Here is a 15999-nt window from a genome sequence, read left to right on the forward strand (position 1 = left end):
TATATATATATATTCTCAATTGCTTTTCTCAACTGCTATATTTATTATTCTAGCTTTAAAAACTCTATTTAGAAGTAATGGATATGCAGCAACATCAGGGCATATAACACTCTTAAATTTTAAGTTCTTACATATGTATTTTTAATTTAGGTTGAACGTAGAAAGGAACAGTTATAGCCAAGGATGATTACACATAAGCATCAATAACGCTTCATTATTTGTAAAAATTATGTCCTACTTATTTACTATGGGAATATGGAATATCTTCTAGAATCTCAAACAAGCTAAATGGGAATTCGCTTAGATAGAGAAGTAACCAAAAAAACATAGTCAGTTTGCAAAATTTACCTGAAAAGGACATTAATAAAGCATATGAAAATTGAAAAACAATAGCAGCCCCAGAGCAAAGACACCAAAGTGGGTATGTCAAGCAGCAACAATCCTAGGAGAAAGCGATCAAAGCAAGAAAATCATATATCAACAAAGAAGATAAAGAGAGCAACAAAAAAATATGAATAAGTTGTATAAACTAACCAATCCATTTTGGCCTTTGTATATAATAACGATTCAATTTTTCAATAAATAAAATAAATAACATTTACATAGCAATAATGAATCTTACATATTGCATTTATGTAAGATGCTTCGAATTAGCTCAAGCTCGTTGTCATTTGCAGGTACAGCTTAAGCAACCCAGTATTTATATCAAGCCTAATGACATTTGTGTTCACAAGAAAAAGCTATATTTCACAGAAAACATATCCAGATTTAGCATAATTGAGAAAGAGATAAAAAATTTTCTTCTTTCAGTATCTCAACCTACCTTTAGTATTGTTAAAAAGTTAATTTGGATAGCAAAAAATTTATTTTTCTTTTTTGTTCCTGAAATTCAGCAAAGTAATAAGAGATACGTACAGTATTCAAAGTTAAGCAGATTAAGTCACACTACATACTAACATGGAAGAATAATAACTTGAAACAAATTGAAAGTTAGGACTTACCTGAGTCCAGTAGCTTCCTAGCAATTGCAACCACATGAAAAATTTGCTTTTGGCCAAGCATATTTCTCAGACATCATGCATTTTTAGGTTACTATAGGATCATTATCCAGAATCTGCAGATAGCCTTGTGTGGTCAGGCTTCTCTTATTAGTATCTTTGTATATAATATGTCATAGTTAATTATTTTTTTTAAGATTAAACAACAATGTTAAGAAGAGAGAATCATTATAATTGTCAAAATAATATTTTTTTTTCACCTCTCTTCTTAGAGCATAGCGAATAAAAATTCAGAAAACCTTTTACATGAACTTGTAGCATTTCTAGGCAGCCATAGTTCAAAGGGGAACAAAAATTCTAACAGAAACGAAAGAATTCTTGGAATATAGGGTAAAAGTATATATAGCAAAAGTATAGGGTGTGCTAATTAGTTAAGAATGGTTAGTTAGTTAAAGTGGTTAGTTGACAACTGAACAATTGTTGTCATTTAGTTAGTGGAGAAGCCCATATATAGCATTGTAATGAATGGAGGTCTCACTGACTTTGGCAATACAATTTCGATCTTCTTTTTCTCCATTCTGAATTCATCCTCACAAATCTAACATGGTATCAGAGCGAAAATTGTTGGGACTGTAATTCCGATCTAGTTCCGGAGAGATTCAAGTTTTCTGGTAGAAATACAGAGGCGAAGTACAGAGCTGAGAAATTCTTCAATTTCGAGCTCAATTTCAAGCAGCCATGGCAGACAACGAAGTCAGCTCATCATTCGCTATTTTTGCAAGCCTCAGACACTCCAAGACTAGTCTTAATTTCGCTCAAGCTCACAGGCCCAGAAAATTACGCCCTGTGGAGCAGGGTGATGAAATTGGCACTCCGGGGAAAGAGCAAGCTTGGATTTGTGGATGGATCTTGTGTAAAGGGTATGTATAAAGGTGAATTAGCAGAGCAATGGGAGAAATGTAATGCAATTGTTCTATCATGGATTGGTAGTACTGTTTCGAATGAATTAATGCCTAGCATCGTATATGCATCGAATGCAAAAAAGATATGGGCTGATTTTCAGGAGAGATTTGATAGGTCAAATCCAACAAGGATTTATCATCTTTGGACTGCTATTGCGACTTTGAGACAAGGAACAGACTTGGTCACTAGCTATTATTCGAAAATGAAGGATCTATTGGATGAACTAGATGCCATAGCACCTATGGCTTCGTGTGACTGTGAGGAGTGCAGGCCTTCAGTAGAGCTCTTGAAAACCATTCGCCTATTATAGTTCCTTATGGGATTGGACGAGTGTTATGGTAACATTCGAAGTAATGTCTTGGCCAAAAGAATTGTGATCACAGTGAATGAACCCTATGCAATAGTTACACAAGAAGAAAGTCAAAAAACTCTAGGAGTCACAGACACATTGAATGATCCTCTTACAATGTTGGCTGGTAAAGGTCACGAGTCAAGAGGCCAGGATTAATATGTGATTATTGTGGTTACAAAGGACACCTAAAGGAAATTTGTTACAAGATAGTGGGGTATCCATCAGATTTCAAAAGCAAGAAGAAAGGGCAAAACTCAGGAAGCAGGACCTATGTGAACAATGCAACAAGTGAAGAGAAACAGGTGCCTATGCTGCCAACACAAGGAAATTTCTTCACTGAGGATCAATACAAACAATTGGTGAATTTGTTGCAGAAGACTACCATAAATGAATGTTCCACTAATACTACAGGTAGCATTACTTTAATGACAAATGCAGCTGCTAATGATCATATTTGGATAGTGGATTCAGGTGCTACTCACCATGTGACACATTGTAAGAATGCTCTAAATAATATTAGAAAAGCAGATCATAGAGCAAGTACATCTTCCTACAGGCAGTAGAGCAGAAATCACACATACAGGAGATGCAGTAGTTTTAGGGGATAAAACTATTGAAGGAGTATTGTATGTGCCAGATTTTAAATTCAACTTATTGTCAGTGTCAAAGATCACTAGACAGTTATGTTGCTCAGTTGGTTTTTATCCTGATTTCTGTATATTTCAGGGGCTCTACAATGTCAAGGTGATAGGGATTGGTAGAGAAAATAATGGATTATATGTGATAAAAGAAAATTTACCAACAGCAACAATTAGTTTCTTGAAGGAACACGGAGAAATAACATTGTGGCATTTGAGGCTAGGTCATGCATCAACAAAATCTATGCAGCATATTTCAGAACTAAAGAATAAGATACGAGCTGGAGAGCAGGACAACTGTGAAGTAGTTGTCGACTACAGTTTCCACTTAGTAGCACCAGATCAAGTAGTTGTTTTCAACTCATACACATGGATGTATGGGGACCTCATAAGGTACCTATATATGACAGGAAGCTTTATTTTGTTACAATAGTAGATGACTACAGCAGGTTTACTTGGGTGTGCTTAATACAGTATAAATGTGAAGTAGTTGTTGTAATAAAGAACTTTCTTACAATGATAAATACTCAGTTTGAAGCTACTGTGAAGATTGCTAGATCAGATAATGGTGCCGAGTTCTTCAACTCTCAATGCAATGCTTTATTTGCTTCTCTAGGAATCATACACCAAAGTAGTTACCCATACACCCCACAACAAAATGAGGTAGTTGGAAAACATGGGCATATACTGGAGGTTGCAAGAGCCTTGAAATTTCAAAGCTCGATTCCTAGGAGATTCTGGAGTGATTGTGTAAGAACTGCAGTATACTTGATAAACAAACTGCCCACTAGTATTTTGAAAGGAAAATCCCCTTATGAGTTATTGTATGGAAAGCCAGCCAAATTAGATCACTTAAGGGTGTTTGGTTGCTTATGTTATGCAAGTAACATGCCTAAAGGTGATACGTTCACGGTTATAGCAAAAAGGGTTGTCCTTATTGGATACTCAGAAACACAAAAGGGTTATAGGATGTATGATCTGGAGAATAGAAGTGCATTTGTTAGCAGAGATGTGGTAATAAAGAGCAGGTCTTTCCTTTTGCGAGAACTACTGATTCAGACTGTACAGAGGATCTATTCACTTCTCAACCTTCAGCCGTAGAAATAGATAGACACCAACCACATGCACTTGTGATTCCAACCACAACCCAGAACATGCAAGTGCCAGTTGCTGAAAACATTACTACATAAGTGGAGAATGCTAATATGGACACAATCACAGATCATGCAGAGTCTGGTGAAGACCATGAGACTACAACTGCTGCCCCAATAAGTGAGAATCTCATTCCTGGTATCCTTGAACCATAAGTTGAGACAACAATAGAAGAAGCAGGAACAGAAGAAGTGCACTCACAACCAGCATCTATAGAAGTAGAGACTAGGAAGTCTAGTCGACAACGAAGGCCCTCTGTTTGGCTTAAGAATTACATCACCACTGCCAAGACACACACCAACACTGTCTATTCCATCTCTAATGCTCTCTCTTATGATCATCTATCCCCTACATATCAGTTATATCTCAGTGTTTTTTCAGTTTTAGCTGAACCACAGTCTTTTAAGGAAGCTGCAAATGATCCAAGATGGATAGAAGCTATGGACCAAGAAATTAGAGCACTTGAAGAGAACCATACTTGGGAAGTGGTCGACTTACTAGAAGGGAAGGAACCAATTTGTTATAAATGGGTGTTTAAGATTAAATATAAATCAACTGGAGAGGTTGACATATTTAAGGCACGACTAGTAGCAAAGGTGATAACAACACGATAGGGGATTCAAGAATTATTAAAGAAAAACAAGAAAATCAAGAAACGTGCGGAAGCTAAGAGAAATAGAGAAACAAAAAAAAAAAGGACGGAAAATTAAAGATAGATTGAATTCAAGAAAGAGTTCTTGAATTCAAGAAGTCTATTCTTGAAGTTGAATCCTAAAAACAACAATTAGCTAACAAAGAACTAATCGCCTTTGGTAGAGAATTAAAAACAAGAGATAGATTGTGAAACCCGACCCTTTAGAATAACAAGAACAACAATAAGCCTAAACTTATCACCTTTCTTGAATACCTAGAAGTGATCTAAGATTTCGAAAGAGTTTAATCTTACCACCTTAAGTTGAGTCTTGAAGGTTGAAGAATAAATCCAAGAGTAGCCACACACAAGAATGCAAGAAAGGAGCCAACTTGGCGCCCAAGTTTCCTTATTTTGTTTCATAGTTTGTTAGGACATATTTGATGCTTTCCTAGGTAGTTAAGGTTTTGTTTTTCTTTTCCTAAGATCATTGGAATTACTTTCCAAGATTGACTTGGTTTTTATTTCCTAGAGCTTTACCTTTTCCTATGGTAGTTGGACTTGTTGTCCAAAGTAGTTTAGGACTTTATTTCCTTGCTTTTTAGGTAGAATTTCGTGACCCCTCTCTATATAAAGGGGTGTCTTCTTTATTTTTAGACTTAGATTATTTAGACTATTATCAATAAAAATTGTGAGATTTTTCTTGCACTCTTGTGTGTGGCTACTCTTGGATTTATTCTTCAACCTTCAAGACTCAACTTAAGGTGGTAAGATTAAACTCTTTCGAAATCTTAGATCACTTCTAGGTATTCAAGAAAGGTGATAAGTTTAGGCTTATTGTTGTTCTTGTTATTCTAAAGGGTCGGGTTTCACAATCTATCTCTTGTTTTTAATTCTCTACCAAAGGCGATTAGTTCTTTGTTAGCTAATTGTTGTTGTTAGGATTCAACTTCAAGAATAGACTTCTTGAATTCAAGAACTCTTTCTTGAATTCAATCTATCTTTAATTTTCCGTCCTTTTTTTTGTTTCTCTATTTTCTTAGCTTCCGCACGTTTCTTGATTTTTTTTATTTTTCTTTAGTAATTCTTTAATCTCCTATCGTGTTGTTATCAAAAGGGATACACCTAACAAGAAGGGTTGGACTATCATGAGACATTCTCACCAGTTGCCAACATGGTAACGGTGAGAACTGTTCTGAGTATAGCAGCCTCCAAGGGATGGATCATCTATCAAATGGATGTCAATAATGAATTCCTACAAGGGGATCTTTACGAAAAGGTACACATGGTCTTGCCACAGGGTTTCTAGGACAGGGGGAGAACAAAGCTTTCAGACTATTGAAATCACTCTATGGCCTGAAACAGGCTTCAAGACAGTGGAACTGTCACGACCCCAGTTCACCCTCCATGAACATGTCGTGATGGCACCTAGTTCCTACAACTAGGTAAGCCTAACAGTGCGGAATAACAAATTAACATTTGCGGAATAATTAATTAAAACTGAACATACGGAAATAACAACTGTATATAAGGCCACTCGGCCTATACAACTCAAAAATATGCGAAAGTCTACAACTGAATCCCAAAACCCGGAAACTCACGGGAAACACAGGCTAATAGAATGTAGTAATCTGCTCTACACCAGAATGTCTAAACAACATGAAAGGAAAGAAAGGAACTATCTGCTAAAGCCGGAATAGAGTAGAGACTCCTGGTCTGCGGACGCAGCAGATATACCTCAAGTCTCAGCTAGGACTCTCCACCACGAGGATGATACGCCTGGGAGGAAGTACCTGGATCTGCACACGAAAAACATGCGCAGAAGAGGCATGAGTACACCACAGCGGTACTCAGTAAGTGCCAAGCCTAACCTCGGTTGGGTAGTGACGAGGAAGGTCAGGGCCCTACTGAGATAACATAATAAATAATAAGATAACAGAAACAGTTTAAATAAAGTCCACAGCGAGAATCTAAACCAGGTAAATAAGGATAGACGGCAATAGAAAGCAAAGGTAACAATACAAGGAAAACTGCCATCAACAAGGAATAGTAGCCGGGGATCTCTTGGTATCCCGAGGATCTCTTGGTATCCTCATCATCAACACGGGGGATCTCTCGGTATCCCGAGGATCTCTTAGTATCCTCAATAAGCGAGTCGGGGATCTCTTGGTATCCCGAGGATCTCTTGGTATCCTCATCATCAACACGGGGGATCTCTCGGTATCCCGAGGATCTCTTAGTATCCTCAATAAGCAAGTCGGGGATCTCTTGGTATCCCGCACCCTCAGTCCAGAATAACTCAAGTACAGGGGAATCTCCCGGGAAGCCGTCCCGTAGTCCCAAATTAAACACACAACAACAACAATTCATAAATCTCGTAACAATGCTAAAAATCAGGACAAGAAGTAGTAGATTATAGCCTAACATGCTTCACAGAGTACAAATAGCACAGCTAAAACAAATAAGCAAGTAAGCCACCTAAACATGAGTCTCTAAGCTAGCACAAGTATAAACATACAGTTAAAATGAACAAGTAAACAAGAAATCTCAATTTAAATACTTCAAGTAGAAACGGGTTTACAACAATTAGCTCAAGTACGCGCTCGTCACCTCACGTACGAGGCATTCAAATATTCAAAGATCATATCCTAAGGGGAAAGGTCCCTCACACATGGTTAGACAAGCCACTTACCTCGAATCGGCTCAATATCAACTAGAAACCACGCTCTTGCCACGAGTATCCAACTCCAAATGTCTCAAATCTATTCAATTTAATTACACAATGTAAATAACACCGCAAACACCTGGTTTTGCTAATAAATTCAAGGCTACGGCATAAAATTAGGAGAAATGACCAAAATGCCCTTCAGGCCAACGCCCCGGAATCGAATAATTTTCACATTTTTCAGAACCCTCGTACTCTCACAAGTCTAACCATATAAAAATCTCCCAAATCGGAGGTCAAATGCTCACTGAAAACTCAATAATTTAGCCAATGAAGTTTTACCCCAAATTATCCAATTTTTTATCCTAAATTCGAATTCCAATGATGCATTTAACTATATAATGATGAAATATAACTAGAAAGGATTAAGGAAACGTTACCCAATAGCTTTCTCTTCAAAACCCTCTAAAAACCGCCCTTACCCGAGCTCTCAATTGATTTCTCCAACTTTTGAAACTAACCCTCGAATCTGATATTTCACCCCAGAGATTACCGCTTCTGCGGTCAAGGGACCGCTTCTGCGGACCACGAGCCGCTTCTGCGGTTCTTCATTAAAGTCAGATTCCGCTTCAGCGGTCTTAAATCGCACCTGCGGTTGCCGCTTATGCGGATTCATTACCGCTTCTGCTGTTTCATTTAAAAGGACAGTTTCCGCTTCTGCGGATAAATAACCGCTTCTGCGGTTCCTGAGGGGGAAGACCAATCTCGCTTCTGTGATGAGGGAGCCGCTTCTGCGGTCCCCAAGGCGCAGAAGCGAAAATACCAGAAGGAACAAAATACCAGCTACTGCAAACTTAGAAATTTCCTTCGTTAACCACCCGAAATCATCCCGAGGCCCCCGGGACCTCAACCAAAAGCACCAATACCACCTAATATCTTATTCAAACTTGTACCAATCTTAAAAACACCTAAAACAACGCTGGAAACCCGCATTAATCAAAGATTCAAGCCTAAGAACTTTAAATTCCAACAAAACACGCTTTCGATCAAAAACCTACCCGAACCTCGTCCGAATGACCTGAAATTTTGCACACACATTCCAAATGACATGACGGAACTACTGTAACTTCCGGAATTCCTATCCGACCCTCGGATCAAAAACTCACTATCGGACCGGAAACTTATAAAATTCAACTTCGGCATTTCAAGCCTAAATGAGCTACGGACTTCCAAAATACATTCCGAACACGCTCCCAACCCCGAAATCACCTAACGAAGCTAACGGAACCATCGGATCTCCATTCCGAGATTGTCTTCACACTGTTGCGACTACGGACCACTTTTCAACACTTAAGCTCTCATTTAGGGACTAAGTGTCCCAAAACTCTCCAAAACTCAACACCGAACGTCCCGGCAAACCAAAATAGCAGAAATGAACTTAGGGGAAGCAGTTAATGGGGGATCGGGGCGTAAACTCTTAAGACGACCGGCTAGGTCGTCACATCCTCATACACTTAAACATTCGTTCGTCCTCGAACGAGCATAGAGAACATACCTGAAGTAGTGAAAAGATGAGGGTAACTGCTGCGCATATCCTGCTCGGTCTCCCAAGTCGCCTCCTCGGCCGGCTGACCCCGCCACTGAACCTTCACTGAAGTTATGTTCTTTGACCTCAACTTTCTGACCTGCCTGTCCAATATAGCCACTGGCTCCTCAACATAGGATAGATCCTTGTCCAACTGGACTGAACTGAAATCGAACACGTGCGACGGATCACCGTGATACCTCCGGAGCATCAAAATATGAAATACCGGATGAACTCCGTCCAAGCTGGGAGGTAAGGCAAGCTCATAGGCAACCTCCCCAACTCGCCTCAAGATCTCAAAAGGGCCAATAAACCTCGGACTCAGCTTCCCTTTCTTCCCAAACCTCATAACGCCTTTCACAGGCGAGACCCGAAGCAGAACCCGCTCACCAACCATATATGAAACATCACGAACCTTCCTGTCCGCGTAACTCTTCTGTCTAGACTAGGCTGTACGGAGTCTGTCCTGAATCACCTTGACCTTCTCCAATGCATCCTGAACCATCTCTGTACCCAATAGCCTGGCCTCACCCAGCTCAAACCAACCCACCGAAGATCTACACCTCCTACCATATAAAGCCTCATACGGCGTCATCTGAATGCTGGACTGATAACTGTTGTTATAAGCAAACTCCGCCAATGGCAAGAAATGATCCCAAGACCCTCCAAACTCAATCACACACGCGCGAAGCATATCCTCAAGAATCTGAATAGTGCGCTCGGACTGTCCGTCCCTCTGGGGGTGAAATGCTGTGCTCAACTCCACCCGAGTGCCTAACTCCTACTGCACGGCTCTCCAGAACCGTGATGTAAACTGAGTACCTCTGTCCGAAATGATAGAAACTGGAATACCATGCAGACGGACGATCTCCCGGATATAAATCTCCGCCAACCGCTCCGATGAATAAGTGGTACACACAGGAATAAAATGAGCGACTTGGTCAGCCGGTCCACAATAACCCAAATGGAATCAAACTTTTTCAAGGTCCGTGGAAGTCCAGATACAAAATCCATGGTGATGCGCTCCCATTTCCACTTCGGAATCTCTATCTGCTGGAGCAACCTACCCGGGCGCTGGTGCTCATACTTCACCTGTTGGCAGTTGAGGCATCTAGACACATAGCCAACTATATCTTTCTTCATCCGCCTCCACCAGTAGTGCTGCCTCAGGTCCTGATACATCTTCGCGGCACCCGGATGGATGGAATACCGCGAACTATGGGCCTCTGCTAGAATCATCTCTCGAAGAACCATCCAACATTGGGCACACAAATCCGGCCCTGCATCCTCAATACTCCATCATCTCCAATGGTCACATCTCTGGCATCTCCACGCCGAACCTTGTCCTTAAGGACAAGTAAATGAGGGTCCTCATACTGCTGCTTCCCTGATGCGATCAATTAAGGAAGACCGGGAAACCACACACGCTAGAACCCGACTGGGCTCTGAAAGATCCAATCTCACGAACTGGCTGGCTAAGGCCTGAACATCCATCGCCATAGGCCTCTTTGAAGCTGGTAGGTATGCCAGACTCCCCAAACTCTCCGCCCGGCGACTCATGGCATCCGCCACCACATTGGCCTTGCCTGGGTTGATATCAGGATAGTGATGTCATAATCCTTCAGCATCTCTAACCACCCTCCTCTGATGCATATTGAGATCCTTTTGCTTGAGCAAGTGCTGCAAACTCCGATGATCAGTATAGATCTCACAAGGCACTCCTATAATAGATAATGACGCTAGATCTTCAAGGCATGAACCAATGGCCAGCTAACTCAAGGTCGTGGACAGGGTAATTTCTTTTCAATGTATCTTCAACTGTCTGGACGCGTAGGCAATCACCCTACCGTCCTGCATCAACACTGCTTCCAAGGCCAACTCTCGAGGCGTCACAATAGAATAGTATAAGACCCCGAACCGGTAGGCAACATCAAGATTGGGCTGCAGTCAAGGCTGTCTTGAGCTTCTGAAAGCTCGCCTTACACTCCTCTGTCCACTGAAATGGGGCACCCTTCTGGGTTAATCTAGTCATAGGGGCAGCAATCGATGAAAATCCCTCCACGAAACGACGCGTACTAACCCGCCAAAGCCAAGGAAACTGCAAATCTCTGTACCTGAGGACGGCCTGGGCCAACTCTGCACGGCCTCTACCTTCCTCGGATCCACCCCAATACCCTCACTAGAAATTCACATGGCCTAAGAATGCACAGAACTCAGCCAAAACTCACATTTTGAGAACTTTTGCATATAACTTTTTCTCCCTCAAGGTCGTAGCACGGTCCTCAGTGCTGCTCATATCTTCCCGACTCCGGGAATACACCAAAATATCATCAATAAAAATAATCACGAACGAAGTCAAGATATGGCCTGAACACACTGTGCATCAAGTGCATGAAAGCTGCAGGGGCATTGGTCAGCCCAAATGACATAACAAGGAACTTGTAATGACCGTATCGAGTCCTGAAGACAGTTTTCGGAATATCTAGCTCCCGAATCTTCAACTGATGGTAACCTGAGCGAAGTCAAATCTTAGAAAACACCTTGTGCGCCCTGAAGCTGGTCAAAGAGATCATTAATACGAGGCAAAGGATAACGGTTCTTCACTGTAACCTTGTTCAACTGACAGTAGTCAATACACATACGCATAGAACCATCCTTTTTCTTCACAAACAAGACATGAGAACCCCACGGTGAAACACTTGGTCGAATGAAACCCTTACCAAGAAATTCCTGCAACTGATCCTTCAACTCCTTCAACTCAGGAGGAGCCATCCGATACGGAGGAATGGAAATGGGCTGAGTGCCCGGCAACAGATCAATGCCAAAATCAATGTCTCTATCGGGCGGCATGCCCGGAAGATCGGCTGGAAACATATCGGGATAGTCCCGTACCACTGGAACCGAATCAACAGAAGGGGTATCAACACTAACATCTCTCACATAAGCCAAATACGCGGCACACCCCTTCTCAACCATGCGCTGAGCTTTAAGAAAAGAGATGACTCTACTGGGAGTGTGATCTAAAGTACCACTCCACTCAATACGCGGAATACCTGGCATAGCCAATGTCACGGTCCTGGCGTGACAATCAAGAATAGGAAAATGGGGCGACAACCAGTCCATGCCCAAAATAATGTCAAAATCCACCATAACGAGTAACAATAAATCCTCTCTAGTCTCAAAACCACGAATAGTAACCAAACATGACCGATAAACGCGGTCCACAACAAGAGAATCTCCCATAGGAGTAGAAATATAAACGGGGGAACTCAAAGAATCCTGAGGCACACCCAAATGCGGAGCAAAGTAAGAAGACACATAAGAATAAGTAGAGCCCGGATCGAATAGAACCGATGCCTCTCTATGATAAACCAGTATAATACCTGTAATGACGGAGTCGGAGGCAAGAGCCTCAGTACGAGCAGTAATAGCATAATATCTGGCTCGGCCCCTCTCTCTCGAGGGCGACCTCTATCTCCCCGACCTCCGCCCCTAGCCGGCTGGGCAAGTGGGGTAGCAGCTGGAGCTGTGACCATGGCCTGAGAACTCTGAGGAACACGCTGTGGCTGAGCAGTCTGTGAAGATGCACCCCTACCAAGTCTGGGGCAGTCCCTAACCATGTGGCGTGTATCACCACACTCGAAACAAGCTCTGGGAGGACGCGGTGACTGTGACTGACTAGGGCCAGGTCTGCTGGACTGACCTCTGGAAGCACCCCGCGCAGGAGGCGCGCTAGAAACTGGAGGTGCATAGTAAGGCTCCTGAGGTGTAGGTGGAGCTGGAGCACTGCCGACTGCTGGAAGAGCTGAATGAACAGGGCGACCCGCATAACCTCTGCCATAACGACCTGCTGATGGGGTACGGCACCAAAGTAGTGACCCCGACACTCTCGAGACCTCTTGGCCTCCCTCTCCCCTCGCTCCCTGGCGAGCATACCCTCAATCCTCCTAGCAATGCTCACTACCTGCTGATAAGGAATGTCCATCTCCAACTCTCGAGCCATGCTAGATATGATGGGTGGAATAAGACCCTCAATGAACCTGCGAACTCTCTCCCGAACTGTAGCAACCAAAGCCGGTGCATGCCTGGCCAACCTGGTATAACGGATAGCATACTCTGAAACGGTCATAGCACCCTAGCGCAAATGCTAAAACTCTGCGCACCATGCGTCCCTGAGACTCTGGGGAACAAACTCTCTCATAAACATATCCGAGAACTAGGTCCAAGTCAGTGAAGCAGCCTCGACTGGACTGTCTATCTCATAAGTGTGCCACCAATCATAGGCAGCTCCCTGAAGCTGAAAAAAATTGAAAGAAACCCTGCTGGACTCCACTATACCCATAGTGCGAAGAATACGATGACACTCCTCTAGAAATCCCAAGGCATCGTCTAATGCTAATCCACTGAACACTGGGGGATCATACTTCTTGAACCTCTCAAGTCTCCGCTGCTCGTCCTCTGAAGCAGCTGACCCATCCTCGGGCTGAACTAGCGCTGCAGGCAGTGCCGAAATAATCTCGAGAGCCTGCTCAACCTGCACTCGCTGCTCAAGAGTGCGGACGGCGGGAGTCTGTGCTCCTCCCCCGGCCTGGGATGTGGCTGCAGCAATGGGAAGCAACCCTGCCTGAGCCAAGGTGGTGTACATGCTCATGAACTGAGCCAAAGTCTCTTGGAGCGCTGGAGTAGTAGTGGCAGTAGTAGGTGTGCCAGGTGCCTGGGCTCCGGCTGGATCTGCTGGTGGTACCTCGGCGGCAGCTCGCGCAGGTGCTCTGGCTGCACCACGTACGCGTCCTCGACCTCTCCCCCGGCCCCGGCCTCTGGCAGCTGCAGTAGGGGGGCGGGTGCCTGATCATCTCGAGTAACACGTGTCCTCACCATCTGTGAGAGAATAGAAGTTAGAATTTTAGAATTGATATCCAAAAATATCGCACGACGAGGAATTCAAATGAAATGAAGATTTTTTTTTCCAAAACAGTTACATAGCCCCTCGTAGATAAGTACAGACGTCTCCGTACCGATCACGAGACTCTAATAAACCGGCCTGTGTTCCGTGACTCCTATGAACCTAGAGCTCTGATACCAACTTGTCACGACCCCAGTTCACCCTCCATGAACATGTCGTGATGGCACCTAGTTCCTACAACTAGGTAAGCCTAACAGTGCGGAATAACAAATTAACATTTGCGGAATAATTAATTAAAACTGAACATACGGAAATAACAACTGTATATAAGGCCACTCGACCTATACAACTCAAAAATATGCGGAAGTCTACAACTGAATCCCAAAACCCGAAAACTCATGGGAAACACAGGCTAATAGAATGTAGTAATCTGCTCTACACCAGAATGTCTAAACAACATGAAAGGAAAGAAAGGAACTATCTGCTAAAGCCGAAATAGAGTAGAGACTCCTGGTCTGCGGACGTAGCAGATATACCTCAAGTCTCGGCTAGGACTCTCCACCACGAGGATGATACGCCTGGGAGGAAGTACTTGGATCTGCACACGAAAAACATGCGCAGAAGAGGCATGAGTACACCACAGCGGTACTCAGTAAGTGCCAAGCCTAACCTCGGTTGGGTAGTGACGAGGAAGGTCAGGGCCCTACTGAGATAACATAATAAATAATAAGATAACAGAAACAGTTTAAATAAAGTCCACAGCGAGAATCTAAACCAGGTAAATAAGGATAGACGGCAATAGAAAGCAAAGGTAACAATACAAGGAAAACTGCCATCAACAAGGAATAGTAGCCGGGGATCTCTTGGTATCCCGAGGATCTCTTGGTATCCTCATCATCAACACGGGGGATCTCTCGGTATCCCGAGGATCTCTTAGTATCCTCAATAAGCGAGTCGGTGATCCCAAATTAAACACACAACAACAACAACAATTCATAAATCTCGGAACAATGCTAAAAATCAGGACAAAAAGTAGTAGATTATAGCCTAACATGCTTCACAGAGTACAAATAGCACAGCTAAAACAAATAAGCATGTAAGCCAGCTAAACATGAGTCTCTAAGCTAGCACAGGTATGAACTTACAGTTAAAATGAACAAGTAAACAAGAAATCTCAATATAAATACTTCAACTAGAAACGGGTTTACAACAATTAGCTCAAGTACGCGCTCGTCACCTCACGTACGAGTCATTCAAATATTCAAAGATCATATCCTAAGGGGAAAGGTCCCCCACACAAGGTTAGACAAGCCACTTACCTCGAACCGGCTCAATATCAACTAGAAACCACGCTCTTGCCACAAGTATCCGACTCCAAATGGCTCAAATCTATTCAATTCAATTACACATTGTAAATAACATCGCAAACACCTAGTTTTGCTAATAAATTCAAGGCTACGGCGTAAAATTAGGTGAAATGACCAAAATGCCCTCCAGGCCAACGCCCCGGAATCGAATAATTTTCACATTTTTCAGAACCCTCGTAGTCTCACGAGTCTAACCATATAAAATCTCCCAAATCGGAGGTCAAATGCTCACTCAAAACTCAATAATTTAGCCAATGAAGTTTTACCCCAAATTATCCAATTTTTGATCCTAAATTCGAATTCCAATGATGCATTTAACTATATAACGATGAAATATAACTAGAAGGGATTAAGAAAACATTACCCAATAGTTTTCTCTTCAAAACCCTCTGTAAATCGCCCTTACCCGAGCTCTCAATTGATTTCTCCAACTTTTGAAACTAACCCTCGAATCTGATATTTCACCCCAGAGATTACCGCTTCTGCGGTCAAGGGACCGCTTCTGCAGACCGCGAGCCGCTTCTGCGGTTCTTCATTAAAGTTAGATTCCGCTTCTGCGGTCTTAAACCGCACCTGCGGTTGCCGCTTATGCGGATTCATTACCGCTTCTGCGGTTTCATTTAAAAGGACAGTTTTTGCTTCTGCGGATAAATAACCGCTTCTGCGGTTCCTGAGGGGGAAGACCAATCTCGCTTCTGCGATGAGGGATCCGCTTCTGCGGCTCCGCTTCTGCGGTCCCCAAGCC

The 15999-nt window shown here is 42.7% G+C and overlaps 1 protein-coding gene across 1 annotated transcript; it reads left to right on the plus strand.

The window, feature by feature from the left end:
- The first annotated feature begins 1523 nt into the window (after positions 1–1523).
- On the plus strand, positions 1524–4052 carry LOC109218282. Its single transcript, XM_019382635.1, has 6 exons — positions 1524–1529; positions 1612–2210; positions 2444–2784; positions 2870–2934; positions 3040–3297; positions 3483–4052. The coding sequence occupies exons 1-6, from the start codon at positions 1524–1526 to the stop codon at positions 4050–4052; spliced, it is 1839 nt and encodes a 612-aa protein (XP_019238180.1).
- The last annotated feature ends 11947 nt before the right edge of the window (positions 4053–15999 follow it).

The sequence above is a fragment of the Nicotiana attenuata genome, unplaced genomic scaffold (genome assembly GCF_001879085.1).
Source record: "Nicotiana attenuata strain UT unplaced genomic scaffold, NIATTr2, whole genome shotgun sequence".
NCBI lineage: Eukaryota > Viridiplantae > Streptophyta > Magnoliopsida > Solanales > Solanaceae > Nicotiana > Nicotiana attenuata.

Excerpts from the sequence above, each read along its gene's own strand:
- LOC109218282 (XM_019382635.1), top strand. Across the intron at positions 2,785-2,869 it reads TATTTGGATAGTGGATTCAG|GCAGTAGAGCAGAAATCACA; the intron begins GTGCTACTCACC and ends ATCTTCCTACAG. Across the intron at positions 2,935-3,039 it reads GGGATAAAACTATTGAAGGA|GGGCTCTACAATGTCAAGGT; the intron begins GTATTGTATGTG and ends TGTATATTTCAG.